The following is a 20489-nucleotide window of genomic DNA, read 5'->3' as shown; positions in this document are numbered from 1 at the left end:
ATGGATGAACAATAACAAACAGGGTAACCCATAGATTTTGAATTGATAATGCTGTTTGATACTGCTGTCATGGAAATCAGTGTTCATTTGGTGCATGAGTCTCAGAAAGCTGGTGCGTTACCATGGCGACGGAATCATTTGTCATCCAAATGATTCTGTCGCCATGGTAACACAACAGTGGCAACATTCCAGCGGCAGTTGTGATGAACATTCTAACTTTCTGAGTCTCACGGTCTTGGGCATCATCAAAACTATATGGAAGCCATGTTAGGTGAACTCAGATTTAATTATGGCTAGTAAATTTCATGACGAACACCAAAGACTACTTCACAGGACCATAATTTATTGATCCAACGATACAGCTTAGAATACAAGCTTTTCAGGAATAGAAATCTCTCATAAAGGCACAGATTATGTTAGTTGGCCAAATTGAAAAGAATTGACATTTGAAAAAAAACAAAAGTAAAATATGGCATCCACAAATACCTGTGTCAATCAAAATCCATGTGGCAACACAAGCCATTGTGCAGTATCACTCCAGATACTACTCTGAGATAAAAATTAGATATATATATCAGGCAGCGCCATTTAATAAAAAGTCCAGTTCACCTGCATAGTCACTGCTTTAAAGGCAATGTAAGTGATTTGAGTTCAGAGTACATTGTGGAATATGGGAGTCTTCTCTCCATGGCAATCAGGTCAGTGGTTAAGGCGGGGGCAGGCAGGAATCGTGAATATATATATATATATATATATATGTATATATGGGTTGGCTCTCATGATTCCTTCTCAAATTGAATTGGAGAAGAAATACCTCTCAGACTACTGACATCCAACCACTGAATAGACAGGGAAGGCACGGGAAACATGATTGTAAAGGATCAGGTGCTGGATGAAGGCATAGAGGGAAAAAATGGCAGCACAAAAGTACAGAATACATAATAAGCAAGGGCTTGATTCTGCCCTTTCCCCCCTGCTGTTCCTCACATGCTTGCACACACACACACACACACACACACACACACACACCAATATATCTGTTTGCAGACCAGTTATAAGCCTACACAGGGTGACAGAGAGTGGGCTGAGAATGAGATGACATATGATGTTGAACCTATAGCAAACAATGCAAAAGCTATGGTGTGTGTGTGTGTCAGTATATATGTGTGTGTGTCTAAGGTGGCGTGCTGTGTGTCTCAGTCAGGGTGTGCAGATTTAAACTTGTCCTGGACTGCTTCATGGGAGGTTCCATCGATTCCTCCTCGTCGTCCTCCTCCCCAGCCACGTTCAGAGAGCTGGACTGCAGCACAAGCTCTCCGCTCTCCTCCTCACTGTCCTCTTCCTCATCCTCCTCTTCCTCATCTGACAGAGAAAAGACAATTTAGTTAGAAATAAAGCCGCCATGATGACTGAGTAAATGAGCAATGCCATAACAAAGGCTGGAGTGGAAGTTGAAGCTGAATGTGACTGTGAGGCAAAGAGAGAGGCTGAAGTTACCTTTCTCCAGATCCAGAGAGTTTCGGTTCTTGACAGTGCTGGCAAACTGAAACACAGAGCATGATTTCGACATATGTACGTGTATCATTAAATTCAGACCACGATACGTGTGTGTGTGTGTGTGTGTGTGTGTGTGTGTACATACCTCTCCCATGACAGCAATGGGTGTCTCTCCTTTAGCCTGGGCCACCCTGTGCTCTATCAGGTAGTACATATATTCATCATACAGCAGGCGAATCAGGTGGAAAGAGCCAAAACTGGCAGCACTGCGCAGAGTCAGATCCCTGATTACCATAGAACTGGGGAGACAGGGAGGCAGATGTCGGAAATTTATCTTCAACACGCAAAACCACATCTTTCACTTTTAGTCTTCATCCATCACTTTCTTTCCCCCTTGTCCTTTTCCCTCTCTCACCTGTAGAAGGACCAATTCAGTAGGAAGAGCTTGGCAGCCTTGGGAAGGGCGGCAGGGTTTTGGTCGTAGGGCTTTAGGACCTGGGTGACCACGCTGTCCAGCCAGGCAGCCCACTGCTCCAGGGAGTTCTGCTGCTGCAGGGTCAGCTTGAAGTCCTGTTCCAGCCGCTGGACCACGCGGTCCTCGCAGCGACACACCCAGGACGCCTGCTCCTGAAGGGGAGGGGAGGGGAGGGGAGGGGAGGGGTGTCAGTGTCCTGCTCCATATAACCTGCACACCAACACAGGAAGAAGAGAGCCGGACAGAGAGCAGTATTCTGACAGACCTGAACGTTGGTGAAGTCAACCCGGTTTAGGTCAGAGAGCATCTGGCTGATCTGGGCGGAGTTCTGCAGGACGGCGCGGGCTGCCTGGGCCAGGTGGTTCAGGCTGGTGTAGCGGCGCAGCGTCTGGGAGAAGGAGCACACACACACCACCTAAAGGAGAGGGGGATGAGGAAGGAGGAAAGAGTGAAGGGAGCCAGAAGAGATGGCAGGGGTCAGAAAGGAGGGATAATAAGAAAGAGGTGAGACAGAGAAATGGTTAAAAGACTGGTATGATGCATGTGGCCATGTAAAGGCATGAAAAGGAAAGATTTTAAAAAATAGATGCTGAGCTCTCTCTTACCCTCTCATCAGGACACACACACACACACACACACACACACACACACACACACACACACACACCTTTATGCGGACCATCTCTTCTGGGATGTTCATCATGGCGCCAGTCAACCAACTCTCCAGACTCTTGGCAAAGTTGCGGATGGCCTGAGTTAAGGTACCTGAGACAGGAGCGGTGATGTACAGTGAAGACAGAGGGAATGGGTTAACAAGATTTAAACATTATGCAAGGGTGTAGTAGAGCTAAACTCAGCTTACCCACCTTTTTATTTGCATAGTTTTCACTCGCTTTTAAAATCTTTACCACTTCTTAAAGGAGCCCTATTATAGGAATTCAAAAACGTCTCTATTTATACACATAAGTAATAAAATATGTTTAATGAATGAATGATAAAATTTGGTTTTGTTTGAGTAGTTAGTTTTAAAGTTACTGCATTTTCAAAAATCCACCTTTTTTTACAGGCAGTTTCAGACTAATTCCAGTCACAACATGACTTGGTCTTGACTGCCCCATCTCTCAAACAGTTGTTAAAATCCTTCCAATCAGGAAAGTCTTCAGCATTTGATCTGACAACCCCCCCTTAAAGCCTCCACTCAGCAGGTTTAACTCAATTAAATCAGAGGAGCTGGTGTGTTGACGGCCTATCAGGATCCAGCATTGTGACTGTTCTGCCTGTGAGGACTTAGTCTTCAAATTCATTCAATGAATACCATTTTAGCTAGACTACATTTATTCGCAAACTATCATCATCTTATCCTAATCACGAAAACTGAATAATATGGAAATGTTGAATCTCACTTTTATAGACTTATCTTTAACCTCCCTTTTATGGTTTACTTTTACGTTCTTGCCTGGTTTCATTTTTTTTTTTAATTACTGCTTTATAACTATGTTTTATGTATTATTTATTTACCACTATACCACTGAACACATACAAATGATGAAGAAAACCAGGGTGAATGACATGGACATCGCTTACAGACAGCATACACTTAGCGCATGTGTGCAAGTTAAATCAGGCTCTTTCAGTCAACTTATACAACCTTCTGACATGTTTACATACAGGACTATTAGCACCATTAACAACTCACTAGGGATGGGTCTCAGTACATCAGGGATGAGGATCTCCACCAGAGTCTGGTAGAGTACGTTGTCACACTCTTTGGTCCAGCGCAGCACCGGCTCAAACTTACACAGCACCACCAAGCACGACTTTGGCAGACGCTTCTCCGACTCGTTGTGCCTGGAAGGTAACACACGCCAATTGTAGACGGGATGTGAAGGGAGATCATATTTGTGCGCGTCACAGCATGCGTGCAGGTCAGAGAGGACACGCGGTTATAGCCGAGGATGCTGTTTGTGATACTCACAGGCTGAGTGATTCTGTGTCAGTGCTCTGGCTGAACCTCCAGAAGGATTTCCACAGCGTCTCCACAAGATTGAACTGCAGGTTGACCATCACATCCAGAATGGCCTGTGGGGATCACACATGACACCACATCGGTCTGGCATCACACTATGCACTATCACAGAATGCAGTACACTGGCACTTTCATTGGAAAGGACGAGCACTAGATATCAAAATACTTCAACTTTTGACATAAGTGTGCTGGGTTTTATTGAAAATAGGGTTTCAATAGTTGATTGGCAACAACAAGGGCTATGACCAGCACTTCCCCAAAGTATCTGTCTAGCACTGCAAGCTTACTTAAAAAAAGAAGAAAAAAAGAGGTGCCCAGTAGACGCGGAACTTATCTGGTGACAAGTTGATTGCTAAAATATTATAGAAGGAGAATGCGATGGAAATGCAACAGTATTATGATCAGCTACGGCTTTGAGCGTGAGAGTATCCTTTCTTCATCCAAGGTTCATACCTCACAGTGTTCTCTGTAGAGGGTCTGAAAGGCCTTGAGGTGCTCTAAAAGGATCCCATCAGGCAGGCTTCGATCCTGCAGGTCAACCTCCAGGAAGTCCGGCAGCGGCCGTGATGCTTCTACATAAGATACAGCGCACAGAAGGGGGGGGGGGCATGGAAGTGGAACAGTAAGACCTTCAAGTCTACTATTTATAACAATGTTGCAACACCTCATTAGAACATCATACCGAAAATGTAATATGGAATGAACAGAATGTTAGGGCAAAATAAAAATATCGATTTTCCAGAAACAAAGTAATATCATAACAGAATGTCTATTGCTAGAAAACAATGGATATGACTGGAGGTGCAAAGTTTGAGTGTTCCTCACCCAGGAACTGCTGATACTGTTGCACCTGAGCTGAGATGTCACAGAGTGCCGCTGCCTGCTGGCCCAGTCCTCCTGAAGTCCCATTGGTGATCCCCTCTGTCTTGTGCACTGGCTTTATCCTATTGGACAGAGTAGCCATCATTCAGGGAGACACAGCGAGGGGCAGAGAGAGAGAAAAAACATGTATGCACTGAAACAGGCAACAATTACACTCTGAGCAGAGCAACTGTTTACATCTTGCTGTTTCAAAGCATTTTTACCAGCCGATCACACAAAGATACATTAACTGACAGGTCTGACAACTGGCTTTTGCTTACACTGCTATTGGGTCCTCAAACCCAAATAGAAGGGGACTGAACGCCACATAGGCTGGACTCAGAACAGATTTAAATAAATACGGCCAAAGGAGAGGCGTAACAGCCACTTTCAGGTAAAGTGTTGATACACAGGAATGTGATCTCATAAAATCCAATTTCTAGAATCAGACCTCAAAAGTAACGCTGAAATGACAAGTGTACCCGTAGCCACAGACAAACAAGCCACATGTGGCTACCTGTGTTTCTGTGAGAAAGGCTGCTGCCTCATTGCCAGGTGCTGCTGCTCGTCCATCAGTCTTAGCAGAGGGGAACCGGATTTGATCCTCAGACCATAGTAGTGGTACTTAGAATTCCCTCTGGAACACACACACGCACACACACACACACTTTAATGACAATGCACTGAGATACCTGTCTAGCATATACATCAATAGCGTGGGTGTGTCTGTGTGTGTGTGTGTGTGTACCTGGTGCCCAGTCTCCGTGTACGTAGCCCCATGAAGACAGACCTGATGAGCTTGCCAAAGGAGGCAGCATTGACCGGTTCTAGTTTGTGCTCCTGGCAGTGCAACAGATAGTGGCAGTAGAGGGTGCAGCGAGGTAAACTCACCCCCTCCGCTCCCTCATAGTTCTCACACAGCCACTGCACCTGGAGGAGGTGGGTGGATGAAAGACTTCATTCTAAACCACTATTTCACCTTAATAGATGACAACCAATAAAGTTCACTGACTTTAAACTCTAGAGTACTCACAGTTGCAGGTGGTGCACGAGAGTTAGGGCTGGAGTAACTCTGTCCTCCTCCTCCTCCTAATCCTCCTCCACCTCCTCCCCCCAGCACATAACCTCCCTGAATGACGTAGCCCCCTCCACCCCCGGCTCCCCCACTATTGGCTCCTCCTGTTGCCACGGATACAGAGACGGGCTGCGAGGTCACAGAGCCAGTGATCTCTGAGTCAGACGTGGGCGTGGCTTCATAGTAGGTGGAGGAGGAAGTGGGCGGAGTCTGGGAGTAGAGCGGCGAGTCGGAGTAAGGGTAGCTGCTTGACCGGCTGGATGGAGAGAGACATTTGGACACACAAACACACAGAAGCACATAAATATACACTTTGTACACAACTGTGAAGAGGTTAGCTGTGTGTGTGATATGCAATGCCCAGACAGCCAGAGCGAGTTGCTCTCTACTCACATGGTGGAGGTGGTGAAGGTGGAGTCTCCTGTTCCATCCACATACTGCACCTGGCCAGAGTACACATGCTCCACCTGGACAACAAGCAGACAGGACACTTAAGGAGACTCTTTTCACCGGTGACCCTGCTTACCAGGCCCGTACAGAACTGAGAATGCAACATGATCAATATCAACTTATTTCTCCACAGCATACCATTTTCCACTGCTTAAGTTTCCTACTTATTTGGAACACTCAAACACATGGCACATGAACAGTGGCTCAGTGTGCTGTGCTCAATAGCTGCAATGGCAATTATGCTGGCAATGCATCTGCTTTACTTTACACTGCATACTTGCCGGGTCAGAATTGGCTCTCTTTAGGCTGAGAAGAGGCTCAGAGCAGGCATAACTTCTGTTAGACAGCGTGTCATCATTTCACAGAAACTGACACAACGTTGTTGGTTGAATTTTGTGGTAGAAATGCTACTTTTAAAGACGGATATTCAGGAATGTGATTAGGAATACAAAAAAGCAGTCTCCCATTACAGATTAATGTGTGTCCAAGAAACAACCCTGGAAAAAAGACCTCATCCATGCTTAAGTTTAAGGAGTTCAACAGAGCTCATTGACTAACACAGCTAGTCACATTATAGGTATTGTGTGTATCCCCACCATATCCTCTCTCTTTGGTCATACTCTGATAGGTGGGGATGCCACACACAGCATGACCTGCACAGGAACGGCGTTAGGGGCATCCCTGTCAATGGATGCCAGACAGAGTGATGAGCGCAGAGAAAGAAAGAGGAAGGGTGTGAGGGAGGGAGAGAGGCATGCAAAGTGGGAGGGAAGTGTTTTCTTCTTCATGAGGGCACAAAGGGTTTCTGTCTCTCTGCCTGTCGGTCTTCCACTGTTCTCCACATCTCTCTGACTCTACATCGCTCTCTCTCTCTGCCTGTCATGACGGCTCAGTGGGTAACACCCGATTAAAGCCATTAGTAACGAAAGCATGAACAGACCACCGCTACGCTGCAATGATTTTTATTTCACATCTATCCCCTCACACAAACAGAGGAACGTGTGTGTGTGTTTTACCTCCTGGTTAATGTGCACAGGCTGTAGGTTGTTGATGTGAGCTGTCTGAATCCTCTTGGCTGCCTGTGACACTGCCTGCAACACTGACCTCTGCTGGTAAATAAAGCCATGATACCACAGGGTCAGATCATTCAAGCCACTGTTTTTTGTTAACCCTCTACTGTCTGTTGTACTGTCTGTTTGCTACAGGGTCAAATGGCCAACTCATGGTGTGAGTGTGTGTGTGTGTGTGTGTGTGTGTGTGTGTGTGTGTGTGTGTGTCTTACCTGTGGGTTGGTCTGCACCGGTTGGACCACCTGAGTGGGAACACCAGGGGCAGGAGGGCTGGAGTCTGACAGACTGTCGTTCGAGTGGACAGAACCCTCTAGGGATGGAAGGGAGAGAGAGAGAGAGTGAGAGAGAGGGGGAGAGAGAGAGAAAGTTTCATCAAAAGATCAAAAAAATCTCAACAGAAAAAGCCGCCCACCATCACCACAAGTTCTCAGTACTCACTGCATACTGCTTCCAAACTGTAATAACAGCCACTGTAGAACATGCTAGAACTTAGTTTTGAACACAGTAGAAAAGACACGGATAAGACTGCGAGGAGGAGTGCATCTCTCGAACTCGCCCTCCGTCCTTATATCTTGCACGCAGAAGGAGGCCTTGGACAGCTAATCTCCCCAGATGGAGAGAGAAATCCCTCCATCATGTAAACATGCATATCAGATGAGAGGGGGAAATGAGAGATATGGGATGATGGAGAGAGGGATATAATAGAGACTAATGAGAGGATGGAGGGTGGGTGGAGGAGAGGGTAAAATTCACTTCATTGCACCCTTCAGGTGAGAACACTCTTTTTCCTCTTTGATTGTTTCCTTCTCTGGCCACTATGTTTACCTTTTCCTGCTGTTACCAATCAATTTACTATTTGCTTTGTCATAATTTATGTGAAATCACACTAGCATTTATTCAAATGCTGGGAAATTTTGGCTGTTGCTGTGAAGTTCCTCAATTCTCCTAGCCACTTTGGCAGGTGATAACTCTTTGTTCAATCAGCTTTCAAACTGTTACCATAATACATCCATTGACAGCCTGAGCATTTATTTGTTTCAACAATGGAGAGCAACCAGTACAAGTTATTATTAGAAGCAAGTGTTTTTAGAGAGTTAGCTGGCTCACGCTGACTCTTCTTGGCTGTGCACCAAAATACTTAACTGCTCTGTCTCTGAAATTTGCTAATTTGATCACTTGTACAATAAATTTCATTTGGAAGTTTTCTGGTGCCATGAACGAAGCAGAGCAGTATTCTTTCTCTTATAATCATGTGAGCTATCGAAATCAGCCAAACTGCTACTATATAATCCCTATTAAATGTATTCAACATTTATCACAGTTTTTCTTTAATGGTTACTACAAGTGTTAAATCTGGGATGAGCAGATAAGCATTTTTGTCCCAGTGTTCATTGAGGACCAGCCAGAATATGACACCTTCCCCGTTGTTCAACAGAAGCAGGCTATTATTTAAACCTTGTTTATTGTTATTATACCGTATTCATTGGAAGTTTTTGTGGAAATCATTCCAACCTATGACTGATTGATGGACAACTTAATTAATCCGCCAAGGGGGAAAGTTAATTGATCATTAAGATGGCTACATAGACCATAACAGCATAACTCCTAAACTTGTAAACCAGGCCTGTACGTGAGTCTCTCTCTCTGGGTGAGAGTGCACAAGTGTTACATGATACTAGTAGGCAAAAAGATCTACTAATAGACAGCCCTAAAATAAACATACAGATAGACACCAGAGTTGGACTCAATTCACTTTCATTTCCTTAATGCCAACTGATTCCCTTATGATAGAGTATTAGTTCTCAATTAATTCAGGATACATTTTATATAAGATTCAAACTGAATCAAATTGAACTGATGGTTGGGACTGATCCAAAGCCTGAAAGACACACATTGCTTTGGTGACCATCTAAGCTACTACTAGAGCACTTGTTGACTATGTCTCAATGCAGGAGTTGCTAACTTATGGCCATGTTCATGTGGTACAGTAAAACAACACCATTACACCATCAACTCCCTATCACAACAGTAGCAGGAGAGTGCGGTAGAGGAGAAGTGAAGTCCCATATATGCAGAGGACAGCCATCCTTGCTCCCACATTTGGGACCATGCAGCCTAGCAACCATGTCCATCGGCTTATTTCGCCCTCATAATGTATGCGCCACCCAACCAGAAAGGGAAACTAACTCTGTGGTTTTCAATCCTGGTCCTCTGGACCCAGAGCCCCACTGGTTTTCATTCTAGCCATCTAATGAGGGGCTAATTTACACCGGGGAAGCAAGGTGAACGCAAATACCTGTCTGGCAGAAACAGCAGTACTCAAGATCCTGAGGACCAGGATTGAGAACCACTGAACTAACTAAACATCACCAATGAGAACTATTTTCTCTATCGTTACGCAGGTTTAGTATTTGTTATACGTAAATGTAGTCAAATCATTCCTCCACTTCTATGTTAAAGGAGATGTCTGTGCATATGATCAGGACACATTGTCTTTATACACAGTGAGGATACAGCCTTTGATGACCACCCCCAAACTGCACAAAAAAAGCATTAGAAATTTTCCCCTGCATTATACCTACATGGTAACAAGCCCTCTAGTTATCCCTATCAGTTTTTCTCAGGTTTCTCAGGTACAACAGCACACCTGATGTGCTAACTGGCTGAGTGAGTGGGAGCGAGGGTTGGGGTAAAACAATCCGACAGTGGCTACATTACCACTCGCTGCACAGACTGCACAAACTGTCCTCTGCACTGTTGGGAAATAAAATCCATCATTGTAGAGCAGACAACCCTCCAGTCTCAAACCAGGACCCAGCCTGTTGCTTACCCCCTAGAAACAGACTTCGGGGAACAGCTGCGGCTTGCTCAGACTGCTCAAAAAATCAAAGTGTGTAGTGTGTGTGTGCCTATTATTTGTCAGTTTCTCACCTGTAACCGTTACTATGATGTACTGAGGCGAGCTGCTCTGACCATTACTCTTCTGGATTGCAGAATGCTGGATTTCAGTGGTTACATACTGCTGAGTGGGAGTGGTCAGCACCACTGCCTTCTGGCTCTGGGCCTGAGTGGGTGGGGCTTGGGGACGAAGTGCATCCTGTCCTGTTTTTGAGGCAGTGGTTGATTGGTTGGCTGATGCAATGGTTCCAGAGTTTGGTGGGATCTCAGGCAGGAAATGTGCGGGCTTAGAGGATGAGGGTGTGGTGGCAGCAGGTGTTGCTATGGTTACTGTGTTGGCCTGCTGAGGGTGAAGGTCCTCTGAGTATCCAGAAGTTGCCATGACAACCAATGCTTGGAGACACCACTCCTGTGGATAGAAAAGAGATAGAACTGAATAATGAAAATGCAGTAAACACACATATAAACACACAGTGTTATTATATTACTTTACTTCTCCATATTTTATATCAAAAGCCAGATAGAGGGTGTTTGTGTGTGTGTGTGTGTGTGTGTGTGTGTGTGTGTGTGTGTGTGTGTATATGTCTGTGTGTGTGTGTCAGGGATATAAACCAGAAGAGGAAGTATGTCTTTTGTTCAAGGACTAGAACCTTTCCTGTTTGTGTCTACTCTGAAATAAACGTTGCGAGTGTAGTCTTAACAACACCAAATAAAGCAATGAAAGAAACCGTAATTCGCTAATTAGACCATGACCGTGACAGGTCAAGTGAAAGAAACCTACCAAGTGATTAATTAGAAATTAGCAATTATGTGACCTTGAGAGCACGAACAGTCATGTATCTTATTATCTACAAATGAATTCATTGTAATAATTGGACCCACAGTCAATCAGGACTTAGACCATCCCACAAGATGATAAGCCACTCCTGTGTAAGCCAACACAGCAAGCAAGACAATCAGATGGTGACCCGACACACCGTATTCACGGACTGACTAATTCAGTGTCGCACCAAAAACTTTTTCAAAGTGGCAAAAATATTACAAGACATAAGTTACTAGGCTTAAATGTCCGTGGTTAGAGCACATAAACGCTTTGGTTGCGTGATCAGTTCCATGTAATTTCATGTCTGCAAGTAACGCTGCCCAGCCAGAGAGTGAGTTGAGAAATCGAGAGTGATAGCTTCCTCGGCTAGCAGCTAAGTTATAAAGCCAGCTAGTTGGCTTGCTACTAACGTTAGTCGCCAATGAATCTGTGACCACGCGACCAAACACGTCTCGTTATATTTTTGCCGTATTAGAAACTATGGGAAATATCGGGAACCTCCCAACTAATAAGCTAAAAAGTACACGAAACGCACTACAACACACCCGCCATTTTGTGCTCTTATCAAAGATTTGACATCGCCATAACAACCATCTGCGTTTAGAAAGCAGCTAGCAACCACTTTCATCACCGCCACGCTCAGCCACTTTCACATTAACGTTGACGATTATACCAAAAAATCACACGCATTAAATCTGACAAATAAGAAATGATAATTTTGAGAGATTTTACTTTATCACCTCTGATTTACCCAAGCAATGTCCTTTGTTTTGTCGTTAAAGTTTTTCCTTAGCGATTTAGGTTGTTGTTGTTGATTCTCGTTGCTTGGTTCTTGTCGCCAGGACTACCGTGACTATGGCGCCTTGTCTTCACCGGGGCAACTGTTGCTACCCTCTCGTAATCGCCCCGCCCTACTCCTGTTGCTCATTGGATAACTTGGGAGGTGGTCGCAGTGTCAGTAAAATAACCGATCGTTGATTGGTCGTCAATTTCTGTCCGTCATTTTGACCACCCCCCCCTAACGTTACATTACCACTTTTTACTAACGTTACTCAGTGTAACGCAGTAAGTCAAACAAACGAATGAACAATGGTGATTGTCAACTTCTTCATTGCTTATCGCTGTTGCGCCTTAAAGGCTTAATGTCAATATTCATCTAGTGTTGAGACCTGGAGCTTTTATTGTACAACATTCAAAAGTTCACAACCCATCTGTGTCACTGCAGTGTTCCAGTATTATTGGTTGGCCTCTGGAAAAAAAAAAAGGTCTGACTGTAGTGTGTGCACTGGTGTGTGTGACAGAGAGAGAGAGAGGGAGAGGGAGAGGGAGAGAGAGAGAGAGAGAGAGAGAGGGAGATTGGCAGTGAGTGCCTATGTGTATCATCCTAGTTAATCACAAAGTGAATGGATATCGATCTCCATCCAGCGCCAGGTGGAGCAGATAAAAAGATGGAGAGTGCGCTGGTGACACACAGTGCAACCCCACTGACGTGAGGACAGAAAGGCCAACGAAAGGTCGCAGGTGATTAGATTACCAAGAGTTCGGTTGACATCACCTCCAGCCACATACACATACTTAATCACAACTTTTCTCTTTCTCTGGGCATTGTTGTCCCTAAAGGTCTCCTGTCTTATCTCTGGCAGCGAGGAGGAGCGGATGTGAGTTCAGGCCCTTCTCTGCGATGCTGAGGAGACTATATAAAAGGGGGGATTATCCAGAAAGAAACACAAACTATACTGGAAGACACACGGAGACGTACGCTTGTTTATCAAGCAACCTGCCTCCAACCTTGAACATTGAAACACCTCCGGCAAGGCTGTCATATTGTAAGTTCTCTCTCTCATCCTTTCCTCCACCTGCATCATTCTCACCATGTGGAAGGCAGCGCTGTTGACCGTCGGCCTGTTGGTGGCCCTGGTAGGCAGGGTGCGGTCCAACGAGGGCCACCCCTCCTTCTATGGGGTGAAGCTGTGTGGAAGAGAGTTCATACGAGCCGTCATCTTCACCTGCGGAGGCTCTCGCTGGAGGAGAAGCGTTGGGGACTCAGGTGAGACTGTGTGTGTGTGTGTGTGTGTGTGTGTGTGTTTGTCCAAAATGTAGTCCTCCTTTTTGTTTAGGCCTATCAAATGAGTGTGTCTTTCTGACTTTCTGGTCAGAAAATCTAGCTCTATGGGAGGCTTAAAAAACTTTACAGTTGGATAATGCACCAACTCCTCCCACAGTCAGATTCAGATTCAGAAACAAATGTATTGGCAGGAATCAAGTAGTATTGAGTGTTGCCAAAGCATATTACAATAGTACAGGACAAAACAAGGTACACTATAGCCTAGATCAGTGGTTCTCAATGTGGGGTCCGGGGACCACCAGGGGTCCTTGCAGGGGTCCCTGGGGGTCCCCAGAAAATTGATGAATTGTTAAACTTCACCATTATTTCATTTACAAGAAGTTAACACAATTAGAACACAATATAGAAACATGACTGTTTTGATCATAGTTTCACTGTTATCTCTCTACCTACAATACAGATAGTCATGGAATTCTGGACAAAATCAAATCTAACAGTAAAAATATTCTCAGATTTGGGTCCAAGAGAAAAAATCTCATCAAATGGGGGTCCGTGGCTCTAATGTGGACTAAATTAGGGGTCCTTGATATGAAAACGGTTGAGAATCACTGGCCTAGATGAATATAGGAATTATAGGTAATATATGAATTAAAAATTAAAATAAAAAATTATATTATAAATTATAAAAACTCTATTTAAAAATGTGTTCATATGTTCACAGTCTTACCCCTCCTTTTTTTTTTTTTTTACCAGGTGTCATTGAGGATGAGGCCTTTGACCCATGGAACACAAACTCCATCCCTCAACTTGCCAGTGAGCAGCAACCTTCAGCGCCCCAAGTCTGGAAAGATGACACAATGGATGTGGCGTCCTCGGCTGCTGGATTCAGCCGTGTAGTTCGCTCGCCCATCTCAGAGGAGGTGCTGGAGGCTCTGCGGAGCGCGGACAGGAAAGGGCGGGATGTAGTGGTGGGGCTGTCAAACGCCTGCTGCAAGTGGGGCTGCAGCAAGAGCGAAATCAGCTCCCTCTGCTGAACTGAACCACCTTACATCTTCTCCTCTCATTCACCCTTGTGCAGAGCTCTGTTCTTTTCCTCCATGATCCCTCCATCCCTTCCGACTCATCATCCGTGTGTTGACTGTCACACAGGAATGTCCTAGTGTGTGCTCAAAATAAGATTTGTTTAATATGATTATCAAGAACAGTATGTGATAGTTTAATAAAGCTGTGTGGAAGTGGTGTGGAAGTCCGTTTTCTCTCTGTATCAACCTACTAAATTGATATTTAATGCTGGTAAAACATTTTCACTTTTTAAACACTTTTAGAAGTACATTTTTGACAGACTTCAAAATTAAAGTAATTGGTGGTGACTATGGGTACCCAGAGTGGCCTATGAAAGTAAACTGTTGCTTTAAGGCATATTCTTGCTAAATTTTAGATGCTGACTAAATCAATTCACAAATGTCTAATCAAGCCAAGCGTGAAGGAAACATACATGAAGGACCACAGAGAGGTGACCTTAGGTAGGTGCCATAGGCACTGGGACCTGACGCCACCTGGTGGTCATATAGGCTGCACTACAACACATTAAAGGCTTCTATCATGCCTGTCAACAAAATGAGGAATATGAGATCCAGTTATATTATACTATTTTACTAATATAGGGACATTGCACATTAAAAACACAGTGTTGGCCTGACGACTTATTTTCAGCCACTGTCCCTAGGCATGATGTTAAAAAAGCCAGTAAAAAGACACAGTAAAACATGAATTTAGGCAAAAGTTTAACCATTACACATTAAATACCAGTAGCATATACGCTAAAATGTAACACTGACACATATAAAGTTAGGTTAATGGAAAAACAACAAGTCCAACGTCTCATATCCTTACTCGGCAACCAGTACGGAAGCTGAATGTGGTCATACCTTTCAACCGGCTTGATTGCAATGCATGCAATCTCTGTCACATACCAGCTAGCATAGCTTGTTAATTGTTGTAACGTTAGCCAGCCACATAGTTCTGCTGAGATCAGAACTTTGTATTTAGATTGCAATTCTATTTCAATTAATGTTCGTTGTTACGGCGGAACTGCAGTACAATCTATAGGACTATAGATCTGACAAATCGGTGTGACCAGGTAAAACCTTTGGCGGTACTTTCAACATGAAGCTAACGTAGCTAATGATAGCTACCGTGGATGATATGCGACTGCTGTGATATGAATGTTAATGTGGTCCCTTTGCTTTGTTGTTGTTACTTCGATTAACAACACGTTTCGACACAGTGACGTGGTGTCCAACTAGTTAACGTGAGATAGCGATTTGCAGTTGTTTTCTGTTTGAGTCTGTACGTGGTGTTAACCGTAACTAGCATAGCGACGCTAGCTTGCTAGCTGAATGTGCCAGACGTTTGCGCCTGTAGTCAGAGCAGAGGCCGTCTGGGCCCCATGTTCAAAAGGCTGATCGTGTCGCGTTTGCTGGTTGGTATGGCGAAGTTATCCATGCGGCAATAACTCAGCTAATGATAACTGTATAGTGATACTTTAAATCAGTACTTTAAACAGGTAAAGCAGTAATCCACTATCTTCCGAAATAGACCAAAGCCGTTGTTGACAAACCTTTACTGCTTGCACTGCAATGTTTTGCCACATGGTAACGTTAGGTAAACATTGACAATAGCCAAAGCAGTCTGCCTGAAATTAAAGGTTCCGGTAGACAACTCTGACATTAGCTATAAGTATTGAGTAGGGGGTTGTTACCACTAGCGATTCCTAGCTGGTTGTTAGCTCCATAGTGTTATTGTGCTTCGCAACCACTTAATCTTGTGTGTTTGTGTGTGTGTGTGTGTGTGTGTGTGTGTGCGCGCGCGCGCGCGCGTGCTATAGGATGGAGTGGCAGCCAGATGAACAGGGTCTGCAGCAAGTGCTTCAGCTACTCAAGGACTCCCAGTCCCCAGACACTGCAACACAGAGAGCAGTGCAGGAAGTATCCTACAGCTTTGTGTGTAAGAGAGAGTGTGAATGAGACTTGAGGTTTTTGCTGGTTTGAGCTCTCATCTATCCAGCAGGGGTGTGAAGAATGTGTATGCATGCTTGTATGTCAAAGCGTAAGACAATGAAAACTACCTGGGAGTGTTGCCATATGCAGCATGTATGAAATGAGCTGGTGTGTTTCTGAATGTGTATGAACATACACTGCCTGTATGTCAGACAGGATCATAAGGTATGTGTGGGTGTGTGAGCTTTTGCTATTTGTGTATGGTTCGTTGAATTCCTTAACAGAGCCTGCAGAAACTGGAGCAACTTAACCAGTTTCCAGACTTCAACAACTATCTCATCTTTGTCCTCACGAGCCTCAAATCTGAGGGTATGTATGTGCTGGGTATCTGAGGGTACAGTGGAACTGAATTGCCATTTACTCCTTACTCACTCTAATACTTGTCCCATACAGAAAATTCTCTATCCACCTCCTCCTATCTCCCACTCTGTTTTGTTTACTCCTCCTGAATCTGTCTCTGTGCTGCCTTCCCTCCCCCAGATGAGCCCACTCGCTCTCTGAGCGGTCTGATACTGAAGAATAACGTGAAGGCTCACTACCAGAACTTCCCCCCCAACGTGGCTGACTTCATCAAACGAGAATGTCTCAACAACATCGGAGACCCTTCACCACTTATCAGAGCTACAATCGGTGGGTGTTTGAGAGAGAGAGAGAGCTAGAGCTAACTGTGTTTTTCAGCCAGTGTGAGTCACAATACGTAGGCGGTTTCGTTTTTGCAGGTAAAGGGGCTGTGTGGGAACGAGGGCTATATTTTTCAAGAAGCTTTAAACTTTATTGAAGGTGATGGTGATGAGCTATCAGCTACTCTTTAGTTTCATAGCCTGATTATATTGTGTGTGCCCTTTTTTCTTGGTTGTCAAGGTATCCTGATCACGACCATAGCTTCTAAAGGCGAGCTGCAGACCTGGCCTGAACTGTTGCCTCAGCTCTGCAACCTGCTCAACTCCGAGGATTATAACACATGCGAGGTCAGACAAGGCTTTTGAATGCTTATGTGATGCTCAGTGTTAGTTATGCATGATAGATTTATGTCTGTTTTTTCTGGTCTTTTAACTCTGGTCTTTCTGTGTATGTGTGCGTGCCCTTCAGGGCTCTTTTGGAGCGCTGCAGAAGATCTGTGAGGATTCATCAGAGCTGCTGGACAGCGATGCTCTGAACAGACCTCTCAACATCATGATCCCCAAGTTCCTCCAGTTCTTCAAACACTGCAGCCCCAAGATCAGGTCAGTGAAACGCCAGTCTGTCACTTTTTTGTCTCTCCTCCTCAACCTCCACCCTCTGTATCCCCCTATTAAAATCGTCTTTTAGATCCCATCTGTTTGTCTTTCTCTCAGGTCCCATGCTATAGCGTGTGTGAACCAGTTTATCATTGGTCGAGCTCAGGCTCTGATGGATAACATTGACACCTTCATCGAGGTGAGAGACGACCTGTCACCACCCCTTAAGCGCCACAATCTTTTGTCTTGGTTGAGCTTCCATTGTTTTCAAAGTTCAGGTGGTTTCTGTGTGTTGTGTCAGGAGTCACCTCTGTATTAACTGTGATTTCCTTTTCCTCTCTCCCTCCAATGTCTTGTCTCCCCCTCCATTCGTTGACCCTGCCTATCCTGTCCTTAATCTCCTTCCCTTCTCTCTGCCATCCATCCCCTTTATCTCTCCCTTCTTCTCTCCTTGTCTCTCTCCTATCCAGAGTCTGTTTGCGCTGGCCGGCGATGAGGACAGCGAAGTGCGGAAGAACGTGTGCAGGGCTCTGGTCATGCTGCTGGAGGTCCGCATCGACCGCCTCATCCCACACATGCACAGCATCATCCAGGTGAGGATGTGACCCGTGTGACCATACCGCCTTGAACAGACATACACAACTCCACCCCTGACTTCCCCTTCTTGCTCCTCATTATCGCCTCTTGTTTCCCACCAGTACATGCTGCAGCGGACCCAGGACCCAGATGAGAACGTGGCTCTGGAGGCCTGTGAGTTCTGGCTCACCCTGGCTGAACAGCCCATCTGTAAAGAGGCCCTGTCTGGCCACTTGGTCCAGTAAGTGCTCACATGCCAACACAAACCTGCTCTACACAAACCTGCTTCAGTTGATTGCAGGGAGGTAGACAAGGGGAAATCAAGTGTTGTGTGAATTTCACCTGAGTAGTAATATGGTTATTTTTCTCTCTTCCCAGACTGATCCCTATCTTGGTGAATGGGATGAAGTACTCTGAGATCGACATTATCCTTCTGAAGGTGAGTCCACCCATTCAGCGCCCTGAAACTGATGACTCCTCCTCATACACACACACTCTGCCTTCTTCAACTTCAACTTAATTGTTCTAAGGGAAATTTGGTTTTCTGCCAGGGTTTAAAATACTCATAAGAACACATAAAAAATGTTTAGTAAAAGGTGTCACATATAAAACATTGAAATTAACAAATTACTCAGATAAACAACAGATGAAGGCCAAAATAGTCACATCTACCATACTGAAGTATTAAAAGCGTATGAGTAAGTCCCAGTCCAAATACAGTATAAAGTGCTACAATACAAAGTGTCAAGGAGAACCAGTTCTTGTCATCTCTTCTTATCTTCTACTATTTCCCTCTGTCTTTTGGTTTATTCACTCTCTGCTGTCTCTCTGTTGTTCTCCAGGGTGACGTGGAGGAGGATGAGACGGTCCCAGACAGCGAGCAGGACATCAAGCCACGCTTCCACAAGTCCCGCACTGTCACCCTGCAGCACGAGGGAGGGGAGGGCGAGGAGGGGGAGGACATCGATGAAGACGAGGACGATGACGACGACACGCTCTCTGACTGGAACCTACGTAAGTTACGGACAGGTGGCTTATGTGTTGAGCCAAGGGGTCAATTCTGGCTCTTATATGTTCCATTTTAACACCGTAAAAACATGTCCTTGATGTTTAATGTTCAGTATAGTTTCTGGGATACTACTATATAACAACTATAACAACACTGTGACAGCATATGCTATTTCCATCTGTAAATCTGATAATGGAATGGCTTACAATGCATACTTACATGTCTAGGCACATTTTTGTACATTTGTTCTTTTATCTATACACCTGATAAGGAAAGTGAAGATGCTGTATGTTTGTCTTTGTCTTCATGTATTATTTGCTGTATTATTGCCAATGCTTTTGGTTGTTTTTATTATTTATTGTACATATTTGTTTTAGTATCTTTGGTACCCACTATTTGTCGTATTCTTATCTGCACCTTATTCTCTTCTGCTATGACGACCCAATTTCTCCACGGGGATCATTAAAGTTTCATCTAATCTGAAGCCGAATAACGTTATCTGTCGTGACATCTGATGCTGAGTGGTTTGCCCCCTGCAGGGAAGTGTTCGGCTGCAGCCCTGGACGTGCTCGCCAACGTGTTCCGTGATGAGTTGCTCCCCCATCTCCTGCCCCTGCTCAAAGGCCTGCTCTTCCACCCTGACTGGGTCATCAAGGAGTCTGGCATCCTGGTGCTGGGGGCTATCGCTGAGGGTGAGACATTACAAAAAATACATTTAGGCACACTGGCTTCTAAAGTATTGTCCTCTCAAGCGTGACTTAATTTTTGGTCCAAATAAAGGATTTTGGATCCCGCCCCCCTCTTAGTCGAAAGTGAAAAATGATTGCTGTTAACTACGTCCAATGCTAATATTGACTATTTTTGCTTTGGAGGGTTCTTCTATTATGCATTTCTTTATTTGTCGAGGTGGATTGTGATGGGTTTTGATGCTGCGGTGAAAACAATAAAAAGTCGCGAGCCATACATAGCTTGGCATTCTAGCATTTTGTGGCTGTGACGCAAAACCGCAAAAGCCACACTATGGTTGTTAGCAAAATATTTTTAAAAAATCAGTAATGTGATACAATATATAATAACTTTGTCATGTCATTTCTACTTGAATTATTTTGCCCATTTTAAGAAAACGATTGGCAGGATCCAAAAATCCCATTCATAGGCAAAAAAAACAAACAAAGGATTTGGTTAGAATCTGAAAACCCCAAAATGATGACAATACTTGGACAATTGTAAAGTTTTTATTTTTATTTTTATTATTTATAGATTTTCTTCCCGGGATAGTATGATAGGCTTCCCTACTGGTAATCCAGAATTTGTTTGATTTCCAGGATTATAGATTATTAGTGTTCACGGGCCTTAGCCATGGGGTGACAGGTTAAGGTCACTGGAAT

General features: G+C 44.5%; 3 protein-coding genes across 5 annotated transcripts in view; 2 read left to right on the top strand and 1 right to left on the bottom strand.

Annotated features, from left to right (window-relative positions):
• Positions 1-189: 189 nt before the first annotated feature.
• LOC139656286 (MHC class II regulatory factor RFX1-like) lies at positions 190-12030 on the bottom strand. 2 transcript variants are annotated; one of them, XM_071533813.1, is made up of 18 exons: positions 11916-12030; positions 10386-10761; positions 7667-7764; positions 7401-7493; positions 6328-6401; positions 5893-6190; positions 5608-5789; positions 5377-5496; positions 4824-4942; positions 4452-4570; positions 3948-4051; positions 3669-3820; positions 2640-2737; positions 2238-2387; positions 1913-2124; positions 1643-1796; positions 1498-1543; positions 190-1362 (listed from the first exon to the last, which is right to left on the bottom strand). In XM_071533813.1, exons 2-18 carry the CDS (start codon positions 10732-10734, stop codon positions 1175-1177), a joined length of 2556 nt encoding a protein of 851 aa, XP_071389914.1. In that variant the 5' UTR covers positions 10735-10761; positions 11916-12030; the 3' UTR covers positions 190-1174. The 2 variants fall into 2 exon arrangements, with proteins under 2 accessions (XP_071389914.1, XP_071389915.1); XM_071533814.1 differs by having other exon boundaries at positions 7401-7490.
• A 1017-nt stretch (positions 12031-13047) lies between these two features.
• LOC139656290 (relaxin-3-like) lies at positions 13048-14274 on the top strand. Its single transcript, XM_071533820.1, has 2 exons — positions 13048-13222; positions 13994-14274. Exons 1-2 carry the CDS (start codon positions 13048-13050, stop codon positions 14272-14274), a joined length of 456 nt encoding a protein of 151 aa, XP_071389921.1.
• Positions 14275-15192: 918 nt separating this feature from the next.
• Positions 15193-20489, top strand: part of tnpo2b (transportin 2b) — an 11077-nt gene continuing 5780 nt past the window's right edge. The window contains exons 1-12 of one of the 2 annotated variants that reach the window (XM_071533808.1): positions 15193-15380; positions 16128-16227; positions 16533-16608; positions 16780-16929; positions 17182-17267; positions 17389-17522; positions 17634-17715; positions 17987-18109; positions 18215-18333; positions 18471-18531; positions 18935-19106; positions 19641-19793. In XM_071533808.1, coding sequence (XP_071389909.1) covers positions 16129-16227; positions 16533-16608; positions 16780-16929; positions 17182-17267; positions 17389-17522; positions 17634-17715; positions 17987-18109; positions 18215-18333; positions 18471-18531; positions 18935-19106; positions 19641-19793 — 1255 coding nt within the window. In that variant the 5' untranslated portion in view covers positions 15193-15380; position 16128. Of the gene's footprint in view, positions 15381-16127; positions 16228-16532; positions 16609-16779; positions 16930-17160; positions 17268-17388; positions 17523-17633; positions 17716-17986; positions 18110-18214; positions 18334-18470; positions 18532-18934; positions 19107-19640; positions 19794-20489 lie in introns of both variants that reach the window. The other variant, XM_071533807.1, reaches the window with a different exon arrangement.

This window comes from Centroberyx affinis, unplaced genomic scaffold (genome assembly GCF_046629955.1).
Source record: "Centroberyx affinis isolate AG114_WGS23_722 - 3 ecotype Tasmania unplaced genomic scaffold, CSIRO-AGI_Caff_v1 ptg002434l_1, whole genome shotgun sequence".
Lineage (NCBI taxonomy): Eukaryota > Metazoa > Chordata > Actinopteri > Beryciformes > Berycidae > Centroberyx > Centroberyx affinis.
The sequence above is the reverse complement of the archived record's forward strand: the minus strand, read 5'-3'. Positions and strand labels throughout refer to the sequence as shown.

Excerpts from the sequence above, each read along its gene's own strand:
- LOC139656290 (XM_071533820.1), top strand. The coding sequence starts at position 13,048 with ATGTGGAAGGCAGCGCTGTTGACCGTCGGCCTGTTGGTGGCCCTGGTA. Across the intron at positions 13,223-13,993 it reads GAGAAGCGTTGGGGACTCAG|GTGTCATTGAGGATGAGGCC; the intron begins GTGAGACTGTGT and ends TTTTTTTACCAG.
- LOC139656286 (XM_071533813.1), bottom strand. The coding sequence starts at position 10,734 with ATGGCAACTTCTGGATACTCAGAGGACCTTCACCCTCAGCAGGCCAAC. Across the intron at positions 6,402-7,400 it reads CTGTGCACATTAACCAGGAG|GTGGAGCATGTGTACTCTGG; the intron begins GTAAAACACACA and ends CTTGTTGTCCAG. Across the intron at positions 3,821-3,947 it reads GACACAGAATCACTCAGCCT|GCACAACGAGTCGGAGAAGC; the intron begins GTGAGTATCACA and ends GTTACCTTCCAG.